The sequence below is a fragment of the Sciurus carolinensis genome, chromosome 2 (assembly GCF_902686445.1).
Source record: "Sciurus carolinensis chromosome 2, mSciCar1.2, whole genome shotgun sequence".
In the NCBI taxonomy this organism is placed as follows: Eukaryota; Metazoa; Chordata; class Mammalia; order Rodentia; family Sciuridae; genus Sciurus; species Sciurus carolinensis.
Genome location: NC_062214.1, coordinates 123,000,501 through 123,024,494, shown reverse-complemented (window position 1 = coordinate 123,024,494; position 23,994 = coordinate 123,000,501). Strand labels below are relative to the sequence as shown.

The 23,994-nt window shown below is 38.9% G+C and overlaps 3 protein-coding genes across 3 annotated transcripts; all 3 read left to right on the top strand.

The window, feature by feature from the left end:
• The first annotated feature begins 212 nt into the window (after positions 1–212).
• Positions 213–1,178, top strand: LOC124977276 (olfactory receptor 11H12). Its single transcript, XM_047540717.1, has one exon. It carries the CDS (start codon positions 231–233, stop codon positions 1,176–1,178), a length of 948 nt encoding a protein of 315 aa, XP_047396673.1. The 5' UTR covers positions 213–230.
• A 5,374-nt stretch (positions 1,179–6,552) lies between these two features.
• On the top strand, positions 6,553–12,974 carry LOC124976492 (toll-like receptor 11). The gene is given in 3 exon segments (XM_047539358.1): positions 6,553–6,583; positions 9,562–10,388; positions 10,390–12,974. Coding segments are annotated over 3 exon segments (2,817 nt in total). The 3' UTR covers positions 12,349–12,974.
• Positions 12,975–22,259: 9,285 nt separating this feature from the next.
• On the top strand, positions 22,260–23,120 carry LOC124976491 (olfactory receptor 11G2-like). The gene has a single exon (XM_047539357.1). The coding sequence runs from the start codon at positions 22,329–22,331 to the stop codon at positions 23,118–23,120; it is 792 nt and encodes a 263-aa protein (XP_047395313.1). The 5' UTR covers positions 22,260–22,328.
• Positions 23,121–23,994: the final 874 nt, after the last annotated feature.

Here is a 23,994-nt window from a genome sequence, read left to right as displayed (position 1 = left end):
TACGGTCACATAGTCCGGGAGAAAATTAGAACAGGCAAACATTTATTTTCGTGTAGAAAACTGGTATTCTTAAAAGTCAGTGTATACAACCAAGAAAAAAATTAAAGTATGATATCTTCCTGATGATTCTTTTAAAAATGATCAGGGTCTAATTTGATCTTTATTAATAAAAAAAATAGAAACACATTTTAAACTACTAATGTCTCTTGACCCTCCAGGTTACTGACCTAATGAATATCTCCAAGCCAGATTCCAATTTTGCTTCTGTAAGAGAATTTATACTCCAAGGTTTCTCTTGTGAGTGGAGGATTCAGGTCTTCCTCTTCTCTCTCTTCACTACAACCTATGTGTTCACCATAACAGGGAACGGGGCCATTGTTTGTGCACTGTTGTGTGACAAGCGACTCCACACTCCCATGTACATGTTCCTGGGGAATTTCTCCTTTCTAGAGATCTGGTATGTCTCTTCTACAGTCCCCAAGATGTTGGTCAACTTCCTGTCGGAGAAAAAAACCATCTCTTTCGCTGGGTGTTTCCTCCAATTCTATTTCTTTTTCTCTTTGGGTACATCTGAATGCTTGCTTTTGACTGTCATGGCCTTTGATCGATATCTAGCTATCTGCCATCCCTTGCACTACCCTAATATCATGACTGGGAATTACTGTACCAAACTGGTCATTATCTGCTGGGTTTGTGGGTTTCTGTGGTTCTTAATTCCCATTGCTCTCATCTCTCAAATGCCTTTCTGTGGACCAAATGTCATTGACCATGTTGTGTGTGATCCAGGGCCACTCTTTGCCTTGGCATGTGATGCTGCCCCACGAACTCAACTGTTGTGCTACACTTTAAGCTCATTAGTTATCTTTGGTAACTTTTTTTTAATTCTTGGGTCCTATACTCTGGTCCTGACAGCTGTGCTGCGTATGCCTTCAGCCTCTGGAAGACATAAAGCCTTCTCCACCTGCGGGTCTCACTTGGCTGTGGTATCACTGTTCTATGGCTCTCTGATGGTCATGTACGTGAGCCCAGGACTGGGACATTCTGCTGGGATGCAGAAAGTTGCAACGTTGTTCTATGCTATGGTGACCCCACTCTTTAACCCCCTCATCTACAGCCTCCGAAATAAGGAAATAAAGGCAGCCCTGAGGAAAATTTTAGGGAGTCCTAACATAATCTGAGGCATATTGGATGGTTTCTGTATGATCAGGTCAGTATAGCCTAGCAAGATATACTAAGAATTATATACTTATCCAGATCTATAAATGTGAGTACTGATACTGACTGTATTAGCTATGAAATTAAATATCGATAAGGCCATTTGTAGAATTAAAGTGGCCAGATTACATAGATAAATGGATGCCTATGGATTTTCCTTGAAACTTATACAGTGTAGTAACTGAGGAAGGTACACGATGTGTGTTTTCTGGATAGTTTTCATATGAATTATCTGTGAAAAACTTCCCCTATTCTATTTGATAATTTAAATTTATAGTTATGAGATAAACAAAATTGTAACTATGTCATTTGGTTTGTTTTGTTAGTTGATTGTGAATAAAAGGAGGAAAATATAGTTTCCTATTTTGGTTCTTACCTTATGTGGCTTTATTGTATGATCATTCCTGAAAAATAAACCTCTTGAGCTATTTACCAAAATTTTTATAGGACAATAAAATATTCTAGCCTGGTGATATCTAGATGTATGCTGTTTTTCTTTATATATTACCTTTTTCTAAGCCTCTAAGGAGAAGCATCTAATTCGATGTACAGCAACCCAGTTGGAATAGTTAGAAATGCAGTGTCCTGGGCATCTAATTTTTTACCTAAATGAGGCATCACCAAAAACTTTATGGGTCCTTCAAGTTTTAGGTAATAGAATATCATCTCCTAAGAATAGAATAGGAAAATTACTTACTCGGGGATAATTTGACAAAGCTCAAAAAAGTGACTTTTCACTCTTATTTGTCACTTAAACTATGAAAACAAATTAAAGAATATTTTTAAAGGATAAAAGCATCTAGAATTCAATCACTCTATTCTTACTATTTTTATTTATATGTGTTTATTTAATATAATGTTGAATTTGTTTCCATGTTATAGCAAGTTTTATAGTTACTGCTTTTAAGAATCATACTATTCTGCTGAACAATCATGATATGGGTTGTGAATTTTTATGTGGTGAGGTGAACATTTTCCTAGAAGGAAGGCTTTACTTCTGAGGAGCTAAGAACTCTTTTATAAAGGATGTAAGAAAAGGAATTTTCAGGAGGAGGAATAGAAGAAAAATGAATACCACCACCATAAGAATGATCTCTTATAGAATTAGTACAGGTTACTGAACACTCCAACATAATTTTTCCATCTACTACCAGTCTTCATTATACATTACAGTTATTAGCATTCTTTAGTTATAAAATAATATCTCAATGAAATCTTCATAAAGATTTGTCCTGAAAATATTTTGCAGACTTAAATTAGGATTCATCATCTAATTCAAAACAGAACTCACCCAGAAAATTCAGGATATAGGAATATTATGTACATGTAACAATTCTACTTTTAGGGCTTTTGTCTTAAAACAGTGTCTTGAAAAAGACCATTACTGAGTTCAAAAGGTAGGAATGCATTTGTAAATTTTGGCATGAACATTTCAGAAGGAGAACTATTTGCTCCTTTGATGTAAGAGGTTGTCAAACTCCTTGGTCAATCTTATGATGGAAACTGCTATTGTCTCCTGCTTATATAGCCCCATAGGGATGTTTCTTATTTCTACATCCCTTTCCAGGGTATGTGATTATTAAATTTTCTGAACTTGATCAGAAAAGACCTCAAGAAGAACAAGTTGTCAAGACTGGCAGTATTTCCACCATAATATCACAATTCTTTGCCTTTGATCACTAAGTTAATATCTTTATGCAGTCACTAGTTTTTTAACAGTCTCACTTTACAACTCCAAATACTATGATTGGTTTACAGCCTTTTCCATAATGTTAAATTATTTACACTACAATTAATACACTGTATTTTTTTTCAAATCCAAACTATATGCTTGAGAGAGAGGGGAAGATAAGCATATTAGGACTAGCAATAAAAAGCATAGTGTTGGTTTTTTCCCCCTGAACTTTTAAGCTTTCAGAAGAACACAATAGGGTACCATTTAAAAATAACTGTGCTGGTTAGTGGTTTCCTCAAGGGAAATGAAAATAGACAGTCAGCATTTCTTACTTTTAAACATGAGCCATGGAGTCTATTAGCTGCCTTTAAATGCTTGTTGTACTGACCAAACACTGAATCTCCCCTCAATTACAACTAACTCCCCTACAAAACAAAATTGATTTGTACAACCAAACATCATGTACTTTCAAGATTCTAGAAAAGTTAGAGCATGGGATGCACAGGCAAGCAGTATTACATGAAAAAGTGTGAATTTCTTCATTTGATAAGTATAGGTGTGCAAGCTCACTACTACGGGGTTCGCTCTTTGGGCAACATTGAAAAAAAATTTGATTCACTTGTTTTGTGTCAGGTACCCTTCTAAGTCATTTCTCTATTATTTTATTTAATACTTATGACTTACAAAAACCACCACCATAAGAATGAGCTCTTACAGAATTAGTACAGGAGGCCAGGTCAGTAGCATTTTATCTCCAAATTACTAAGGACAAAACCAGCACAAAAAGTGAACTTGACTCATTGGAGACAGTTTCTAACCCAAACAAGCTAATTACAGAGCCCTCACTCTCTACTACTAAAGAGGGAAAGGGCCAGAACTCTGGAATCAGGTAAGTTGACTTCAAATCTAAATTATTTGGCTTTTCTGCCTTGATTTGTTTAATCAAAAAAATAGACCTAATGATAATATGTCAGAGAGTGACTGTGATGAATAAATGAGGTGAATCAGAATACCACCTTATGCATATTCTTATGGAATAAATTTCAATTAATACTGTTCATGTCTTTCATTTTAAAACCCTTCACATAGTTGCTGTCACATGAATAGGGTAGATATTCCTATACTTATTTCACAAATGAGACTCAAAGAGAGCAACTACATTGTCTGAGGTCACATTCAGTAAGTGAAGGAACCAGTTCCGATTTGGAGTTCAGTCAGCTTCCTGCTGTGCCATGTGTTCTCTCCTGGGAAGTCCCAGGCTGCCTTCAGCACCATTGGGCCATGCTGACCAAAGAGCAGGATTTGTGGAGGACAAATGAGTGTAGGAGAACACAAAGGAATTTCTGTTCAGTTGTTTTTAGGAGAATAACTACACAAATTATATGAGGATATATGTAAAATATTTAATACATAAAATATGTTGTTGAGTGAAAAAGGCAGACCATGAAACATTATTATATAATTTTACATGGATTTATGATATGGGTAACTTAAATTCTTTGTTTCCTCTCCTTTGTTAATATCTGTGAAAGTTTTCCATGATAAAAATATATACAACCTCTAATTTGGGTGTGGAACTTAGAAAATCAATGTCTAGAAATAAGCACATAACTTCCAGCAAAGCTTTTAGACATAGCTTACCTAAGCTTCCCTACTACTCTATGCTTAAGAAATGAAAAATGCTACAGCTAGGATAACCTTTATAAGGTTGTCTTTACAGAGCTTCACAGAGACTTTTCCATGTGGGCACTTTGTAGAGAAGTGTAAATTTAGAACCCTAGTGACTATATCTCTCTCAGAATCAGCTCTTTCTGTGCAGGTCTAAGGGATCTGTGGCAGCAAACTCTGTCCTTGCAATTTTCACTCTAAATGCTTGAAACAGAACTAAAGAGAAACAATGGAGGAAAATACTATGCAATCACATGAATCTCCAATGAACCTTCCTAAACAGGAATGTTTTCCCGGAAACTTCCATCTACATCTGTCTCTGCCCCGAGCCCACCGCTTAACACTAGCATAAGAACCAATTTTCATTAAAAATTTGAATAATTATGCTTTGCTTACCTACCCACTATTTACCTGTGCTTTTCGTAACAACATATCTTAAATCCTCACCTCTTTCAAATAACATAAGCCATTTATCTTACTAAAACATACATTCAATCATCTTATTAAAAATGAACCTATTTTTTAAAATAATAATTCAATTATTTCCAAAGAAGCAAAGAATCCAGGATTTAAGGAACTATCTTACTTAATAAAAAGTAACCATTATGGAATAATACTAACTTTTTATTAAGCAATAATTACTCTGGAATAAATAAGAACCTTTTATCAAATTTTGCAGTTATTCCACCTTTTACCCACTAAAGTATTAGAAGCAAAAGGGAAACTCAGCATCTATCCAATGACCCAGAATTGTCATGTGTTTTAAACTTAGATTCAGCTACCTAGAATAGAAGTTCAAGTAACAAGATTTAGTGGTTAGACGTCTGGTTTACTCCCTCCACCCCTCTTATGAATACTTCTAGAGGTGATCAGTCCATGGCAGCCTGAAGGTAGTAGTTCCAAAATGAGACTCAAAGAGAGCAACTACATTGTCATCGGGCACCCAGGCTCTTCTGCAGTTTTCACCAATCCTTCTTGATCAATGTTTCTTTTCTTAAGGGCACCTTATTATCTGAAGATGACAGCAGACACTTCAGACAGCAAAAAGAAGCAAACCTATGACCTCCTTGTGTTATTGCTTGCACACATGTGTGTCAGATGATGATTCCTATACACAAGCTAGCCTGTGCCATTTCATTTCTTAAGCTGGGCACATTGTTACCAGAGTAAAATTGAGGTTGTGTTAGGCACAAAATAAGAAAAGGAATATAATGACTGAAGTTTAGAAGTGGCCCCTTTTCTCAGAAGTCTTGCTTTAGGAAGTTGATATTTCACTTACATAAATCTTTATATGCAAATAAACAGCAAGAAAAACAGGTTTAATAGAAAAGATTTCAAAGACAAAAATATTAATAAGCAAAAAAAATTAAGAGCTTAAGATTTTGTAGTCAAAACTCACATGTGGAAAAATAAATTTAACTTTGTTTCTCAATTCTCAACAGAAACACTTCACAGGGTATTTGAAAAATGAATGCTTGAAATAAGAGATGAGAGAACTGTTCAAATATCTACAAAAATCAAACTTATAACAGACATTGTTATTGTAAGAACAGAGGCAAGAAAAAATATCAAAAAGGGTTTTAGTCAAATTAAGCAAGATGTGAATCTGAATCTGGGGACCCTTCTCACACTGGGATATTAAATAGTCAACACCTAGTTCTGATTTTATGACTTCCTTCCCAGAAATTTCCCCATGTTCTGGAAAAGAAGATCCTATCATTTAGCTAGAAATCAGCCTTTCCTCTCCTCCCTTTTCCTCTGCATTTCCAACCTCAGGGGCAAAGCCAGGTTCCCTCCAATAAAGTTGTGTGTCCCTCTTTAATCCTCCTGCTTTAAAGGAAATTAATGTTAAGACAATTAGAAGGAGAGGGAGGGGGAAGTGCTGAGGAGAGATATTGGCCAAATTATATTGTGTGCATGAAGGAATAGGTAACAACAAATCCCACCAATATAATGCACAATAAAAATTGTGGAAAGAAAAGACTATTAGGAGCATGGGTGGGGAAGTTAGAAATGATGGAGGCAGTAAGTCTCCTTGTATCAAGGAAGAAAGTTCTCCTGGAAAATGAAGAAGGACTTGCCCTTTCAGACATCAGGAGGATATGATACAAAGTGAGAACTGAAATCCCCAAAACAGATGAGGAAAGAGGAACATATTTCATATATTATATAAAATAGAGAAAGTCATGAGGAGAGAAAAGGAAGAGAAAATGGTGCAATGTGGGAGAAATCAAGAGGTTAACAAAGAAACCTCCCCTCTCCCTGGAACTTCCTACACTAGAGCTAATAACAGGAGTGTCATACTGAAGTATGACCAGACAGAGGAGAAAAGAATCACAGAAGGGAAGGCTTTTTCTCCTTTGTTGCATGAGAAGATGAGAAAGAATCCTTCCTAAGAAATTTCAGCTCCATTTCTGCTGACCTCCATTTCCTGTGCTCAGAGATAAACTAGCTGCTGCCTTTGTGCCAGGTGAGTTTTGTAGACCAGAAGAAGAGCAATTGGTAAAACTGACAGGGAGGAAAAAACTAGCCCCTACATGGAGAACTTGCCTCTCTTATGGGGAAGCCAGGGGCAGGAGTTAGGCAGGGTCTAGGAGAGCTTGAGGGGAATGTTTGAGCTAAATCTTGCTACAAATTTAACTGGCTAAATGAGGAACTATCATTTGTGGAGGATAGATATAAGTATGCAAGTGGGTAATACCACGAAACCTAATCTCCTGAGGAAAAAAGGCAACTCTGCAGCTTAGAATTCTAAATCCTTAGAATCTCTGTCCCAAGGTCATTGTGTCTCCTTGGTCTGAGAGATATTCCACCCCCTAAAATCTCCCTACATATTAAAATGGAGAGGGAAACCCAAAACTAACAAAACATGCTATGTGACATATCAAAGTTCAAGGAACAGTCTTTCAAAAATGTAGGGAATAGCCACGGAAAGAGAAAGACAGGGCATCAGGGGTGGCAAATGCCATAAGTAATAAGGCTGAGTCATCCAGATGAAGAATTCCCGGGCCTCCTCCTCAGCTTCTTGCTGAAGTCGGAGGTGCTGTGACCATGATGCTCCCACAACAGAAGGGATATTTCTGGAAGAAAGCGCAGCAGTGCTGCAGAGCCAGCTTTACAGCACCACTTGGGCAAGTCAAGGCCTTGGGAACTCAAGAGAAAGATGGAGAAGTCCATGTTTTGAACATAAAATCCTCCTCTGGGTATCAGTTACCCTCTCAGGAGATCAATGCCCTTCACTTGTGCCTCACTGATATCTCTCATTCCCAGAGCACCAGTCTGCTTTCCTGCCTCTTTTCATTCTTTCAGGGACCTAAACAGGAAATGTGCAATTTCTACTCATTTCATAATGGTCAGTTTGAGCTTTAACCATAAAAGAGAAATAAGTAAACAGAGAAAAGTGTGAATGCAAACTTCTACTATTACCAGAGTCCTAGGACAGAGGTCTGACTCTAAAGGTCCCAAGAAACCAGATTCAGCAACTCATGCCAAAAAACAAACAGAAAAGGTAATAGTGAAACACAGGAAAAGAACTTTAATCAATATGGTCATATTGGGAAGGCAAAATGAGATCCAGCATCTCAGCCCTGACTTCAGGTTGATGACATGAGCTGTAGGTTTAAATAGAGGAAGAAATAGAGCTGTGGGCAAGAAGTCTACACAGTTAAGCTGTTTTGGTTAAACTGTGGTCTGATTGATCATTTTCTCAGTTCTTCTACAATGTGGCTCTGAAGAAGCTCTTTATCACTTGAGGGGGGTAATTTCCACTTATTGCTCAGGATGTTTATCTGTAAGACTTATGATCCTAGAAGGGTGTGATACGGTTCCCCTTAGAGGATGGCTCCTGCTTAGAGAAGCAGTCTTATCCTTGATGTGCCTACAAGGCTCCACTGCATAGGGCAATGATTGCAGATTTCGAGGCCCCACTCCAAGGGTCTTAAATATGATGCTACAAATGTCGTGTCAGTCTTGACAGGGGACAAGATAGATTAAGTAAATTGAAGAATAATAAGCCTTGTATTACTAGTTATTAGATGACCACTCCTTAAATTATCAACATACTACCAGCAGAGCTGAGTAGGGGTCTGTCCCACAGTTTAAGGTAACAAAGGACACAGATACAAAAAGAAGGCAGAGATGTCAAACTTTATGCTGCTTTCAGTTACCCATAGGATATCTGCAGGTCTCAGTAAAAAGACACGGCTTTTAGCATAGGTGGTTCAAGTCCCTGTTACCCCAATTCCAGCACTATGTTCTGAACACAAAAGTATCAAGACTCTATGGTTTCTTTAATTGCTTTTTCAACTTCATTACCTTGTTTATTTTACCTACTTTCTTGAATATTTTGCCAGAACTAGCTTTGGGGACCATTTTCCAAAAACTCAATGGTAGAATTCATTTAAAATGTTTCCTTAGTCCTGCCTAGTCCTACTTCTTCAGCCTTGGCCAAGTAACTTGACTTCTTTGACAGTCAGCTGCCTCATGAGTAAAATAAGGCAGTGGGTCCACATACACCACATAGTTACAGATCAAATAAGAGTGTATAGTTATGTCTTTTTGTGTTTGTATCATCACCACTCTTTCCTCCTTCTGTCCACTCTGTAATGGACAATTAAATTTGCTGCCTTGACTTGGAATGAACACATTCATAGTTGCAGGCTCCCCTCCAAAGGACTTAGTAACCTGAGCTAATCATCCCCAGCAGGAAGATAGGAAAGTGTTATCAGTTTCTCCCCTGTATCTAACACAGGTACCTAGCTCTTCTTGCTGCCCTCTCTGGGTTTCTGCCTCCTTGAATCTCTACTTGCATGGAGTCACACATGAATGAGCACAACTGGAGCCCTCTACTTGATCAAATGTCTTATTCATATCATAATCACAGAGCTTTTTCTTCAATATGTCTCCCAAATCACAAGGATGCTATGTGTATTAGAAGGATCTGAGGCTAGGATTATCCATTACTGTAGGATTTGACACTCTTATTCTTTCTCCTCTTATTCTAGAAGCAATACCAAAGATGGAAAGACTTCTGCTCTCCTCCTATGTCCTCCCTCTCTTACTGCTGGACTTGATGAATGGTGGACTCATGAGCCAGGCGTGGACTGTCCCTGATTGTACCATAGCAGATAGCTCCCTATTGTCAAATCTCTCCTTCTATGTCCCATTCTGTCCTTTGGCCCCAGGGTTGCACACTTTTGCTTCTTGCTCCAATGTTAAAGACCTGACTCAGACCCTGAGAGCAGTGCCCTGGGATATACAGGCACTTTGCCTCCAGGGCATGGTTCCTATCCTGCCAGCTAAGGAGTTTGCTCGCTTCCCCTTCCTACAGCTTCTGAGGCTACAGCTGGGCACCCTCAAGATTACATCTGAGGCCTTTCAAGGATTGAATCAGCTGCAGTACCTTTCCTTTGAGCATCATGCTCCCTGTTGCTTAAGTCTACTTCTTCCTCCAGATGCCCTGGAGCCCCTCACATTCCTCAGTAACCTTTCCTTTCAAGGCTACTGCCTGAATTATAGCCAGAACATCCAGTTGCCAATCAGCCTTAGGCATCTGGCCCTGAGGCACAGCTGTTTGAGGGAGCTGCAGGAGCTACAAGGGCTCTTCTCAAACCTTGTGCCTAGTTTTTCTCCTACAGCCAGCCCCAGACCATGGTCTCCCTTCCTGGAGGTATTGGACTTGTCTTCCAACCTGCAGCTGAACCAGGCAGGTGTCAGAGCCTTGAATGGCCTGCAACTCCATTCCCTGATATTGGATGGTACCCCATTAAATGCATTAGGCCTTTTAGGCTCAGGACTGCTCCACCTGGACTTTCTGTCCCTCGTGGGTACAGGGTATGGAAAAACTGCCTGGGAATGTGTCAGGCTACTTTGAACTTCATGCACTTGACGTTGGGAGAAATGGAATCCAAAACATAGAAGACGGAGATCTCTCAAGTTGCCATTCCTTAGAATACCTCAGCCTTCAGGCCAATAGCCTGAAATTTCTTCCCATCAAATTCCTGAATGCCCTGCCCCAGCTTCAAAGGCTCAACCTATCCATGAATAAGCTGGGCCCAGCCTTGGTGCTCCCAGATGGGCTGGTTAGCACAAACTTGAGAGTGCTGGATCTGTCCCACAATGAGCTCTGTGTTCTGCCCTACGGGGCCTTCTCCTTCATTCCTCAACTTGAGGAGCTCTGGCTGAGTGGCAACAACATCTCCAACGTATCCAGTGAGAGCCTGGAGGGACTGAAGTGGCTGAAGACCTTAGACCTGAGCTGGAACAAAATTAAGGTGCTAAACCCAGGCTGGCTCTCCTTTCTTCCTGCTCTCACCTCACTGAACCTGCTAGGCACCTATTTAGAGCGTATCTCAGGCAAGCAGCTCCAGGGTCCCCAGAGGCTAAGCCATCTGCAGCTGGGTTCACTTCAGATGCTAGACCTCTATCCTCCCTGGTCTCCAGCTCTGCTCAGCTTAGAGATATGGGCAGAAACGTGCATCTGGTTTAATATCCCCAGTGAAGAGCCCTTCTTGCTCTTGGAGAACCTTACCTTACAAACTTCTGAGGTGGCACTACTTCCATACAACGCCTCAGTTCATTTCCCCTCCCTGCGTCACCTCACTCTGCGAGGCATAAGCTTCTTGGGTTTCTCAAGTCTACGGTCTCAGAGATCCTTCCCTCAGTTTCCTGTCCTGGAGCACTTGCACTTCTGGTCTGATTACGAGAACACAGAAAACCTGGAACTATTTGGAATGCCCAAGCTACGAGTGCTTGAGCTGGGAGATATGAATTTCCTCTATGAGTCAAGGTCAACGAAGCTGGAGATGGTACTGAAGGAGGTGCCTCAGTTACAGGTGCTGGCATTGAGTCACCTGAATCTTGGAAACCTCTCCAAGTCCAATTTCAGGGAATTGGACCACCTGCAGCTACTACTGTTCAACTCTGAATGGGCCCTGGGGTTAGATAGCAGCCTCCAGGAATTAATCCCCCAGATGCCTCCATATGTTTATTTCTCAGATGTCACCTTCACCTGCCAGTGTGAAAGCTCCTGGGTGGGGTCTTGGGCAACACAGGCTCCCAACACCTTTGTGTATGGGCTGGAGAAATCCATCTGCATGGCCAATGCTTCTGACTACTCCAAGACTCCACTGCTCTCCTTCCTTTCTCATCACTGTGCACATGATCTTGAGTTTCAGGGCTTTCTTGCCAGCTTTACTCTGGTGCTCCTGTTCACTATCCTTACGCTGCTTGGCTGCCCAAAATGGCCCTGGCTTCACCACCTCCGGACTCTTTTTCATGCGTGGTGGTGGAAATTAGCTGGACGTGGCCCCAGAAGCCAATTCCGCTATGATGTCTTTATATCCTACTGTGAGCAGGACCAAGACTGGGTGCTGGAAGAACTTGTTCCTGCCCTGGAGAAGTCTCCTCCTGCAGGTGAGGGCTTGAGGCTGTGCCTGCCAGAGAGGGACTTTGGAGTTGGGCAGGACAGGATGGATGCCATGGCTGCCAGCATGGAGAACAGCAGAGCCACCCTCTGTGTGCTCAGCAGCAGAGCCCTGCAGAGTCCCTGGTGCCATCTGGAGTTAAGACTTGCCACCTATCACTTGGTGGCCAGACCTGGGACAGCTAGCCTACTGCTGCTGTTTCTGGAGCCTGTTGATAGGCGGAAGCTACGCAGCTATCACCGCCTCACCCGGTGGCTTCAAAAGGAGGATTATTTTGATTTGCCCCAAGGAAAGGTGGAGTGGGATGCTTTCTGTGAGCAACTTCGGAGAAGGTTAAGGAAAGCCGAACAAGAAAGAGATGATTAAGGGTTCTTGGTATCTAACCACATAGAAATATCTTTCGGCAGGGACCTGGAATGCCATCACATCATCTGAGGTGACCAGGGGTTCTCTAGGTGATCCTTACTTCAAATCTATTAAAATGGTACAGATGAAGATACCAATTCCTAGTGAGAGAACATTTTAAAGTACTGGAAATAAGATATTCATTCATAAGATAGTTCTGATACCCGCTAGTCCTTTCACAGCACAAAACATCCCTCAAAAAGCAAATACACGATTCGTTTGGCATTATAGGAAGCCATCTAGTGCTAAGGAGTTTTAAATGGTTTTGTAATAAAAGTTGAACAGTAGAACTTCATTCAGGAATATGTATTAAGACTATGGAATGGGTGTTAAGACTTGGCAGGTGGAGAAAATGGGTTTGGTTAATGGATCTTCTATGGCACTATGAGTTATCCTTTCCTTGAAAGGTTTTGAAAAAAGTGGAAAGATCATTTTGTTGCATTTCTCCTATTCTTGTTTTTAAAAGACCAACAAATCCCAAGTCCTACAAATGGCTTGTATTGTACTTTTACATTTGAATTTATGATTGTTAAACATGGGGGAAAAATGTACCTTAAATTTCTTTGAGACAGTTGATGGGGGAAAATGACATAGAAGTAAAAAATGTTATTACTACAAACTACTGATTTTATATGGCAAGATATTTATATTAATCACACAATAAAGGAAATGAAGCAAATTGTAAAAAAAAAAAAAGCAAATACACAAAAAATTGATGTTAGAATCTCATGTGTTTTTTCAAAATAAATTCATTCTGCCTCCATTAAAAGTAAAATATTCACTCATTTGGAAAAAAAAAAAACAACATTATTCCAGATGAATGGGACAAGAATCTATGAGCTATTTGTCAGTGCTCTCAAGTGAAATTGAAATCATGCTTATGACTTACCAAAGGTCCGACAAATTCAGTTTCCCTAATTCCTGAGTTTCTCTCAATGACTGCATTAGATGAATGATGGTTTTTACCACATTTTACACATGATGAATCTAAATAAATAAAGGTTAAGTGACTTTCAGTTCTGTCACAGCTCCTGTTTCAAAAACTTTGGATCTAGTGTCTGTTCCTCTAAGTCACAATCCAGTACTACACTCTACTGCTTCCACTTACCTCTAACCAAGACACCTTACCTTGCTACAAAGTTAAAATAGGCAAAAATTGGGTAAACCTCTTTAAAAAATACTCATATCTATTTCTAAGAAATTTTTCACAGATTCTCAGAAAATGCATAAAAGAAGTGCCCCCAAAACAGAAAGATAAAGCACAATGATAAAAGATGGATACTGCACTCATTAAGAATCATGCTCCAAGCATATATAGTGCTATATAGGAAAAGAGTCAATATATAACAATGAAATAAAAGACAGTGACAAATGGGATGTGATACAATTCCAAGTGTAAAAATAATTGCATATGCATCTACTGTATGAAATATGAAGACAGAGATTAGAAATATAAAATAGAAATGATCCTAGTAAGAGCATTGTGAATGATTTAAACTTTTAATTCTTTTCTGTTATTCATTTTTTTCTGAAATAAGCTTGTGTTATTTTCCTAACAGTAAAAATAAAATAACTACATTAAAAAGCTACACTGATTTAGAGAATATGCTGCTGATGCAATGAGTACATAAAGCCAGATGTTACCAAATAAAGAATCCAGAAGCCAACTCATGTACACACATACATTTAGTTTATGATAAAGGAACTTCATAGTGGTGGTCAATGAAGGTCTTTTTCATATAAAAAATATGAGAGGTCAAATGGATTTTTATATAAAAAAGTGAAATTTGACTACAATTTCATACCACTTACAGAAAGTGAGCCAAGTCAGATTGCAGACATTGAATGTGGAAGATGAAATGTCTTAAGCTTTCTAGAAAATAAACTAAAATGTTTTCATGACTTTGAAATAAGCAAAAAATTAATTATAAATGAACTGAACTGGCAAGTCAGACAAATTAAAATTTTAAAATGCTGTTCATTAAAATAAAATTGAGAATGAAAAAACAAGCCACACAGATGGGAAAAAAATCTATAACTGACAAAAGACTTATGTCTAAAAATATTCTTTATCTTTTTTATTAATACATTAGTTATACATATTAATGGCATTCAGGGTGATGTTTCCACATGTGTACAATGTATTGATCATGTCCAAACACCCTTATTCCAGCCTCACTGCCCACCCGCACTCCAATACCCTTCCCAGCCCCTCTTCTACTTTCATATAAACTTCAGCTACTTTCCACATATGAAAGAGTGCACATGCTACTTGCCTTTCTCTGTCTGGTTTGTTTCATTTAACGTAATCTCCAATCCCATTGATTTTGCTGCAAATGCCAGGATTTCATTCTTCTTTATGGCTTAATGATACACCATTGTGTATATACACCATATTTCCTTTATTCATTCTTCTCTTTCTGGATACCTGGGCTAATTCCAGGTATCTATTGTTTTATAAAACATATTTTCTATGCCCTTAACCTTTATCTCCTCTTTGTCAGATATCCCAAACCAATGATGTGGATGTTTGTTTTGTTTAATATTGTCCCAAAGATATTGAATGCTGTCTTTATTCGTGTGTGTGTGTGTGTGTGTGTGTGTGTGTGTGTGTGTGTTTGAATGGGGTATTTCAAAAGACCTGTCTTAAGCCAAGATATACTTTATTACACCATCTCTCTTCTGTTGAGGCTTTCAATTGAACTTTTGACTAACTGAGCTCTTTAAGTCCAAGACTTTTGTTTGGTTCTTTTCCAAAATCTGTCTCCTTGCTTAATTTCTTACTATATCCTAATTTAACTTCAATGTTTCAACTCTATTCTCTTGTATCTCACTGAGCTTTTTTAATAATAATTCTTTCAAATTCTTTATAGGGCATTTCATCCTCTTAAATTTCTTTGAGTCTATGACTAAAGGATTATGGTCTTTCAGAAGTGTCACATTACCTTGATGTTTTCATATTTCTTGTGTTCCTAGATTGAGATTTGCAAAATTTGATGGCTCAGATATCTCTATCACTTTCATGGAATGGCCTTCTTAGTAAGCAACTTTCAGTGTCTTGGGTTGTCTGTTATGGAATGTTGACTTTATTTCCAACAGGGCACCATAGTGTCATCTCCCTGTAGCTTCCTTGACTGTGGTAAGTGAATTTGGGGACAATGTATTACATGTCAGAGACCCATGGTCTCTGTAGCCCACACTCTAGAAACACTCTAGCAGCTGAGGCAGGTGTGCTATGCACAGCAGAATGCGTACGATGCACACTGTATGGCTACTCCTACAATAGGAGTGCTGACCCCTATTGGGTGATGGGCTTCCTCCGGGACCATTGATATTGGCTCTGTTACTTGTAAGGACCTCTGACAATGAATGAACCAGTAGTGGTGAGGGGTCTGGAGACTTGGCCTCTGGCCAGACAGGAGTGCATGCCCAAGCGCTTCATGAGAAGAGGCGGTGACGGGAATCATGCACCCACTCTGTGCTGCTCACCCCAGTCCTGACAGCAGTGTGTTGTCAGTCCAGGTATGGGGGCAGTCAGCAGTTGGAGTGGCAGCAGCAAGACCTGTAGTGCTCCCTCTGCTGCTAGTATTGGAGTGCCAGCCCAAGAGCAGAACCTTGGACCCTGGAGCCCTGCATGCCTGGGGTCAGGACAACTATGAGGGCATTTCTCCCCCTGAATCTTTAAGCTGCAGTGCCCACCAGGAAGCAATGGGAGCTGAGCATGACTGAGGCAGGCAAAATTCTCTGGGGACCTTGTGTACCCAGGAACAAGGTGACAGCCAGAGTTTTTCTCCTCCTGATTCCTTCAGTTGAAATGCCCACTGGAATGCTCAGGACGTAGCCAGAGCTGGGTGAATTTTCTCTAGATATCTCCTTTGGTTATGCTCCCACAGTGCTGCTCAAGGCCACCTCAGCACACCCCTGTGGGGAGCAGCGATAGAACCATGATATTCCTTCCCCTACCCTGTCTATAGCAGGTGCCTGGAGGAAGGAGCAGTGAGAACCACATGGGCTGCCTTCAGTCCTGGCATGAACATGAACCTGCACGAGACTGGTAATATCACTTGTCTCAGAGGGCAAGCTCCTTGTCTCCTGGGTCCTTAAGGCTTTCCCTCCCCCTCCATGTTCCAGAACCAATCCCCTACAGTGCAGGGCCCCCAAAAAGGCTGGTCAGTCATTCTGCTGAGTCAAGTCAGGCTTGTGAGGCAGGTATCCACTGACCCAGTAGAATATCTGTAGAGTCCCAGAGATAGAGCTAGACATATGCAGAGGCCTCTGACCCCTAGAGCAGTCCAAATTCAGACAATAGGTCCTTTCTCCAGATGGATCCTGGCTACAGCAGCTGTGGGATTAGTGGGAAAGGATGTCTCCCAAACCAGACTACTGTGTGGATTTCAGGCCTATTATCTATTTAGGCTGTAGGCTTATAAGGGCCCAGAAATATTCCAATAGGTAACATTGCCAGTACTTAGAGAGCTTTCTGGAACTCTCTCTTTTACTCTTACCCCTGCAGAGGTGACACTACCCAACCACTCAGCTGTGGAGTGAGAAGAGAGATGCTAGGATATTTTGTTACTCTTACTATGCTGCGTCCCTGGTCTCTGCATCTTACAAGGTCCCAGTCTCTGTCTTGCTGATCTCCAGTGGTCTCCCATGATCACTCACCTCAAAATGAGGCCCTACATGCTTTGGTTCTCCTTTGTGGGAGAGGAAAGGAGGGCTAGATGCCTCTATTCTGTCATCTTGAAATCTCTATTTCCTGGATTTCCTTTCCCAGCTTCCAAGATGTCCTGAGGATTTTCTCTTTAGATCTCTGCACACTTACACATTAAGGGATGCAGACACTAAGGGTGGAGAACCTGGACATCTTGGAGCAGTGGAAACACAGCCTCAAAAATACATTTTTAAAGTCTTAAAGTAATAATATATGCTCAATAGAAAGAAAAATAGGTAAGATGTCTGAAAAATCATTTTTGAAAAAGAATATATCCAAACAATAAACAAATATAAGAAAATGTGCCCACATTAGTTATAAAGGAAATGCAAATTAAAACTGCAATGAGATATGGCTACATATCTTCCCAAATGATTTTGTCTTAAAAACTGACATAATCAATAGCCTGGCAAAGGATATAGAATAATGGGAATTGCCATGTATTACTCATGGGTGTATACCTTTGAATAAACATTTTTAAAATACTCTGGAGCAGGTTATCTGTTAAAGTTGAACACATGCATTCTCTAGGATCCTGCAATTTCATATACATACAACATAAATTCTTGAAAGTAAATGCCAAAACATATGCATATCATTGACAGTGGCATTTTCCATAACAGTTCAAAACTGAAAATAATCCAAGTGTCCCATCAGCAATAGATGGATTCTTGTGGTATAAGCACTCAAAAGAATCTTATATGGCAAGGAAAATCAATGAACTATGGTTATATGAAAGTTCACAGATAAAGGAATATTATTCAGTGATGAAAATCCATGAAGTGTCATTTTACTTTAATATATGAAAGTGCACAGATAAATATCAGAAATGTATGAGGGAAGGATTCCAGATACTATGAACACATTATATCATTTCATTTATGCTTATTTCTAAAACAGGAAAATTAAAAGAAGGATGATAATCACCCGTCTGTCTTTTTCTGTAAAGTGTCTGTCCAGTTCCTTGGTCCATTTATTGATTGGGTTATTTGTATTTTTGGTGTAAAAATTTGTAAGTTCTTTATAAATTTTGGAGATAAGTGCTCTGTCTGAAGTATGTGTGGAAAAGATTTTCTCCCACTCTGTAGACTCTCTTTTCACATTATTGATTGTATCCTTTGCTGAGAAAAAACTTTTTAGTTTGAGTCCATCCCATTTATTGATTCTTACTTTGATTTCTTGTGATTTGGGAGTCTTCAACATATCTAGTAATCAGAGAAATGCAAATTAAAACAACTCTAAGATTTCATCTTACTCCAATTAGAATGGCTATTATCAAGAACACAAACAATATTAGATGTTGGCATAGATGTGGGGGAAAAGGCACAGTTTTACATTGGTGGTGGAGTTGCAAATTGGTGCAGTCACTCTGGAAAGTAGTGTGGAGGATCCTCAGAAAACTTGGAATGAACCCACCTTTGGACCCAGTTATCCCACTCCTTGGTTTGTACCCAAAGGACTTAAAATTAGCATACTACAGTAACAGTCACATCAATGTTTATAGCAGCTCAATTCACAATAGCTAGATTGTGTGGAACCAGCCTAGATGCCCTTCAACAGATAAATGGATAAATAAACTGTGGAATATTATTCATTCATAAAGAAGAATAATCATATGGCATTTGCACATAAATGGATGGAATTGGAGAATATCCTGCTAAGTGAAATAAGCCAATCCCACAAAACCAAAGGCCCAATGTTTTCCCTGATAAGTGGATGATGATATATATAATGGGGGTGGGGGGAGTGGGGAGTGAGAGAAGAATGGAGGAATTTAGATTATGTAGAAGGAAATGAGAGGGAGTGGGGTATGAAAAATGGTGGAATGAGGCAGACATCGTTACCCTATGTACATGTATGATTACATGAATGGTATGAATCTACACCACATACAACCATAGAAATGAAATGATGTACCCCATTTGTGTACAATGAATCAAAATGCTGTCTGTAAAAAATAAAAAATAATAATAATAATTTTTAAAAAAGGATGATAGAAAATTTTAAACCAGACCATTTTGTTTTCTGCTCAAATACTGACCCTTTCTTACAGTGGAAGCAAAGTCCTTACAAACAGCCTACCCTAAGTGATGGGCCTCACCCTGTGTCCTCTGCTGTCCCCACTGCTTACACCAATACAGCCACACCAGCCTGCTTGCTGTTATGCTATCATTCTATGAGGCTTTCTTCTGCCTGAGGGTCCTCTGACAGTTGTTTTGGCTTGAAACAGATAACCACCGGTTGTTCTTCCAATTCGGGACATTGCTTAAATGTCACATTCTCCACACAGCTCTCCTGTCACTGTTAAATCATGACCTCCCATTCTAACTTCCCCGCCACACTCCGTGTCTCATTTCTCTCCTTATTATCTTCAATATACTATATAATTACCTTATTTAGGTCTTTGTTTTCTTCTCTCTTTAAGAGAATATAATAACTGTGAGAGTTGAGTTGTTTTCTACAATATCTCCAGGATCTGAGAGAACATTTGGCTCTTCATACACATTTGATAAATAATTGTGGAATAACAGGATGCCAATTAAATTCCGTGAACTGTCCATGCTTTGTGGTCTATAGAATGTCCAACTCAAATATCTCCAACAAACTATACAAATACAGATATTTCATAAGCAAAGAATGATTTCTTCTTCTTTGAAATGTATGTAGGGAACCTAACAGTGCTTCCTCTGGTAGCTATTAGGATGAGCTCTTTCACTATTTAGTTAATCCACAGGAGCCTTCTGTAATATGTGAACACTAGAGAAGAAAGAAAGAATCTACTTCTACATCTTCACTTTTCTTTGGGGAACAGTAAAATTTGGTGTTTGATTATAAATAAAATTCACAAATTACCTCCTCTTTTGAGAAAATAGAATGAAATCATTGAGAGAGCCTCAAACCCCAAAAGACCATGATGCAAGCAAATAAATATGCATGACACCTTCATCTGGACTTTCATCTCCTCTTCTAACATGTACCCTGAAGTTAGCAAAATTATCTTTAGTGCTCACTCTTTGCAACCTGTGGGTGATACGAACTGGATGATCCAATTTCTTAGAAGTCTCCCACTTGTCTTTTGCTCTGTGGAACATTATTTTCTCCCCTATCTCTGACCTTCTCAGCATTCATCCAGGATGTGAGTGGAAACTTTATAACATGTGAGCCATGCACTCTCAATGTTTCTCAAAAATAACAGGAAACATTTTCTTCCTGTCTTTGAGAACAATGAAAATACTTCATTAGAATAAAACTGACAAAAAGTTAAGGTTAAAATAGTGGATTTTCTTGTTTACCTGAGTTCTGATGGATACTTTTTACTTAGTTATCATTTCCCTCCAAAATGTGATCTATATATGTATATATATGTGCACACATGCACACAGATATATACATATAAAGAGGCTTAGAATTTTATGAAAGGATTATATTAACTAAGTAACCTAATTTATTTATTTTGATGATTTTTTTTACTTGATGAATAAATATGGCATATTTCTCTTTCCAAAGATAACATCTCTCCCAAGCTTATATATTGCTTTTCATTTCCATTTTTGCTGTTGTTGCACTACAGGATTTACTCTAAACTGCAGTTCTGGACAAGTATTATTCCCAAGAAATACTCTGAAACAAAAGGCAAGTATCAGTAATGACTTGAAACAAATTCTTTGTCAGTGATACTTCTCTATATAAATAAATTAAATGACTAAGAGAAGGATCCTCAGTAAATAGAACAAAAGAATGTCTAAGAACAAAAACATAACACACTGAAGTATAAGTTATTGAAACAAGATATTAGGGGACATAATTTCTCAAAATACTTTTGTGACTGAATTATTTTCTTAGAAACATTTAACAGACTAAATTGAGACAAGGCATAGACTCAAGGATTCAGCAGTCCCAATTTGCTACACTGGTTTTCATGCAGGTTCAAGGGCAATCAGAGTCTTAAATAGTAGTCCTTCCGATTTTAGTGCCATCTCAATGGATCTCAAAAGAGTCAATCATCTCTGTGTAATATGGCCTGAGAAACTCTGATATTATCTCCCCATAAACAAATATGACAAGAATTTCTCTAATTAGGGTCAGAGAGTCTTACTTTTGAGAAGCATTCCTTGACTTATTATTATTTATAAAATCTAAAGATATTTCCAGGAGTAAAAAATAAGTCAAATTTCAGTGAAAATGTCTTAAAAATTTACTACCAGTTCCATAATCATAAAACTTAACCAATCTTTCAATTACTCCTGCAGCTGACTGGACTATGGTTAACAAGTACAGGCACTTTGGACTTATGCACATTCACTCAGACCAGCTGATCACCCTAAGGTCAATTCCAAAAATGGTATGTAATATTCATATATCCACCTGGAAGTATATAAAAATATTTAGGCAGATCAATTTAGAGACCAAAGCATAGGATTCTTCCTAACAGTATACACTGCACTGAGCTGTCTTTGAGGGAAAAAAGTATTTTTTAAATACTAAATCTTGTTAGGATACACAAAGTAGCATAAAAACCTCTTTATCCTAAAGTGACAGAGGTTTTTTTTTTAGTACATTATAAAACACTGTAAGTAACCAAAAGTAAAAATAAATATTAATTTGTTCCCTATTAGGCAATATATTGAGATGTGGTCTCTTAAAATATCTTGATTTAGTACTTTATTATTATTTCACTGTCATAAAAAATAAATTATAAAGTATCCATAATAGTGTCAAAATAATTCCACATATGCAGAAGAGCAGTACAGTATCAATAATGCAGGTAAAATGAGTATATTCCTAGTATCTAATCTAGGGTTCTTAGTGAAGTACAATTTGTCTCCAATTCATATTTTTTCCTCCTTGCTATTATTGTGACTTTCAAAGATAATATTGTTTGTTCAGAACAGAGTCTTGCAAGTTTGCAGGTCAGTTTTGCTGCTCAAAAAACACTTTGTTTACCACCTTATAAAATTAATAATAAATTCTATGTCTCCAGGAAAAAAACAACATTCGACATTAAACAGCAATAACCTCTGTCACCTCCATGACTTCTACACAAATGACTGTGTCCAACCAAGAACACAAGCTCTCTGTTAGCCACTTTATCTTCATGGGCTTTCCCTCTAGCCCACAAAGGCAGCTCCTCTACTTTGGGCTCTTCTTTGTAACCTACACTCTGACCCTGACGGGCAACGCAGCCATCACCTGTGCTGTGAGGGCAGACCGGCGCCTTCACACTCCCATGTACATCCTCCTGGGGAATTTCTCTCTCCTGGAAATATGCTATGTCACCTCCACCGTGCCTAACATGTTGGCCAACTTCCTCTCCACAAGCAAGTCCATCTCTTTTGTGAGTTGTCTCGCACAGTTCTACTTCTTCTTCTTCTCTGGTTGTGATGAGGGCTTCTTCCTTTGCTTCATGGCCTTTGACAGGTACCTGGCCATCTGCCGTCCTCTGCATTACCCACGCATGATGACCCAGCAGCTGTGCACTGGCCTCGTCATCTTTGGATGGTCATGTGGGTTCATCCTCTTTCTAACTCCATTTATTTTAATTTCCCGGTTACCCTTCTGTGGTCCAAATATCATCAACCATTTTGTGTGTGATCCTTTCCCACTGATGATGCTGTCCTGTGTGGAAGACACCACCACCCAGTCCATTTACTCTGCCTTCAATGCTTTCTTCATGATTGGCACTTTGCTCTTTATTCTTTGTTCCTATGCTCTGGTGACTCTAGCTGTGGTGAGGATGCCCACAGCAGCAGGCAATCACAAGACTTTCTCCACTTGTGCTTCTCATTTGGCAGCCATCCCCCTTTTTTATGGTTCTATCTTGATGATATATGTTGGACCTGAATCAGGACACACGGTAAAAATGCAAAAAATCATTACCTTATTTTATTCTGTGATAACACCTCTGTGTAATCCTCTAATATATAGCTTGAGGAACAAGGAGATGAAAGCTGCCCTAAGGAGAGTCTTTGGGACTGAAATACTGTTCATAAAACATAAATCAAACATCGTGGTTATCTAAGTTCCATCACAACCTACCTAATCAGATGTAGGTGAGAACACTGTCTGGAGAATTAAGTTATTTTGGTTAGGTAACTGCTAATAAAGCCCCCTGTACCTTAAATATTACTATTTACTCTGATGGGTTAGCCTTATTTAAGAAATAAAATTGTCTTAGAAATTTCATATATAACTCAGTTTCTAAAAGGCAGCATAAATACACTTTGTATTTCAGAAATGGGTGAGCACATAAAAATGTAATATAGGTCCTAGACTTGCTTCAAAACTAATCCTACATGTATTGTTCTTTACTGGTTACCAAATTAGAGGAAGGATTTCTGTATGAACAAAGTTCAGCCACACTGGCATCATCTTGTCATCCACCTCCAAAGAATACATGTTTTTACTGTAAGGATTTCAAAACAAAACAACTAATGCTCCTTGTCATCCACCTCAAAGAATACATGTTTTTACTGTAAGGATTTCAAAACAAAACAAACTAATAGCTTTACCTAGATGATAAATGGGAGGTCACTCAGGAACCACAATACAAATTGGAAATTCAGTAGCTAGGTCCTAGACTTGATTCAAAACTAATCCTACATGTCTTGTTCTTCACTGGTTACCAAATTAGAGGAAGGATTTTGTATGAACAAAGTCCAGCCACACTGGCGTCATCTTGTCATCCACCTCCAAAGAATACATGTTTTTACTGTAAGGATTTCAAAACAAAACAAACTAATAGCTTTACCTAGATGATAAATGGGAGGTCACTCAGGACCCACAATACAAATTGGAATTTCAGTAGCTATTTTTAATCCAAAATAGATGCACTAAATGTAAAGTTCTGGGCACACATCAGGATTTCACTCTCCTTTCTATAAACTAATGTCATA

Excerpts from the sequence above, each read along its gene's own strand:
- LOC124976491 (XM_047539357.1), top strand. The coding sequence starts at position 22,329 with ATGTACATCCTCCTGGGGAATTTCTCTCTCCTGGAAATATGCTATGTC.
- LOC124977276 (XM_047540717.1), top strand. The coding sequence starts at position 231 with ATGAATATCTCCAAGCCAGATTCCAATTTTGCTTCTGTAAGAGAATTT.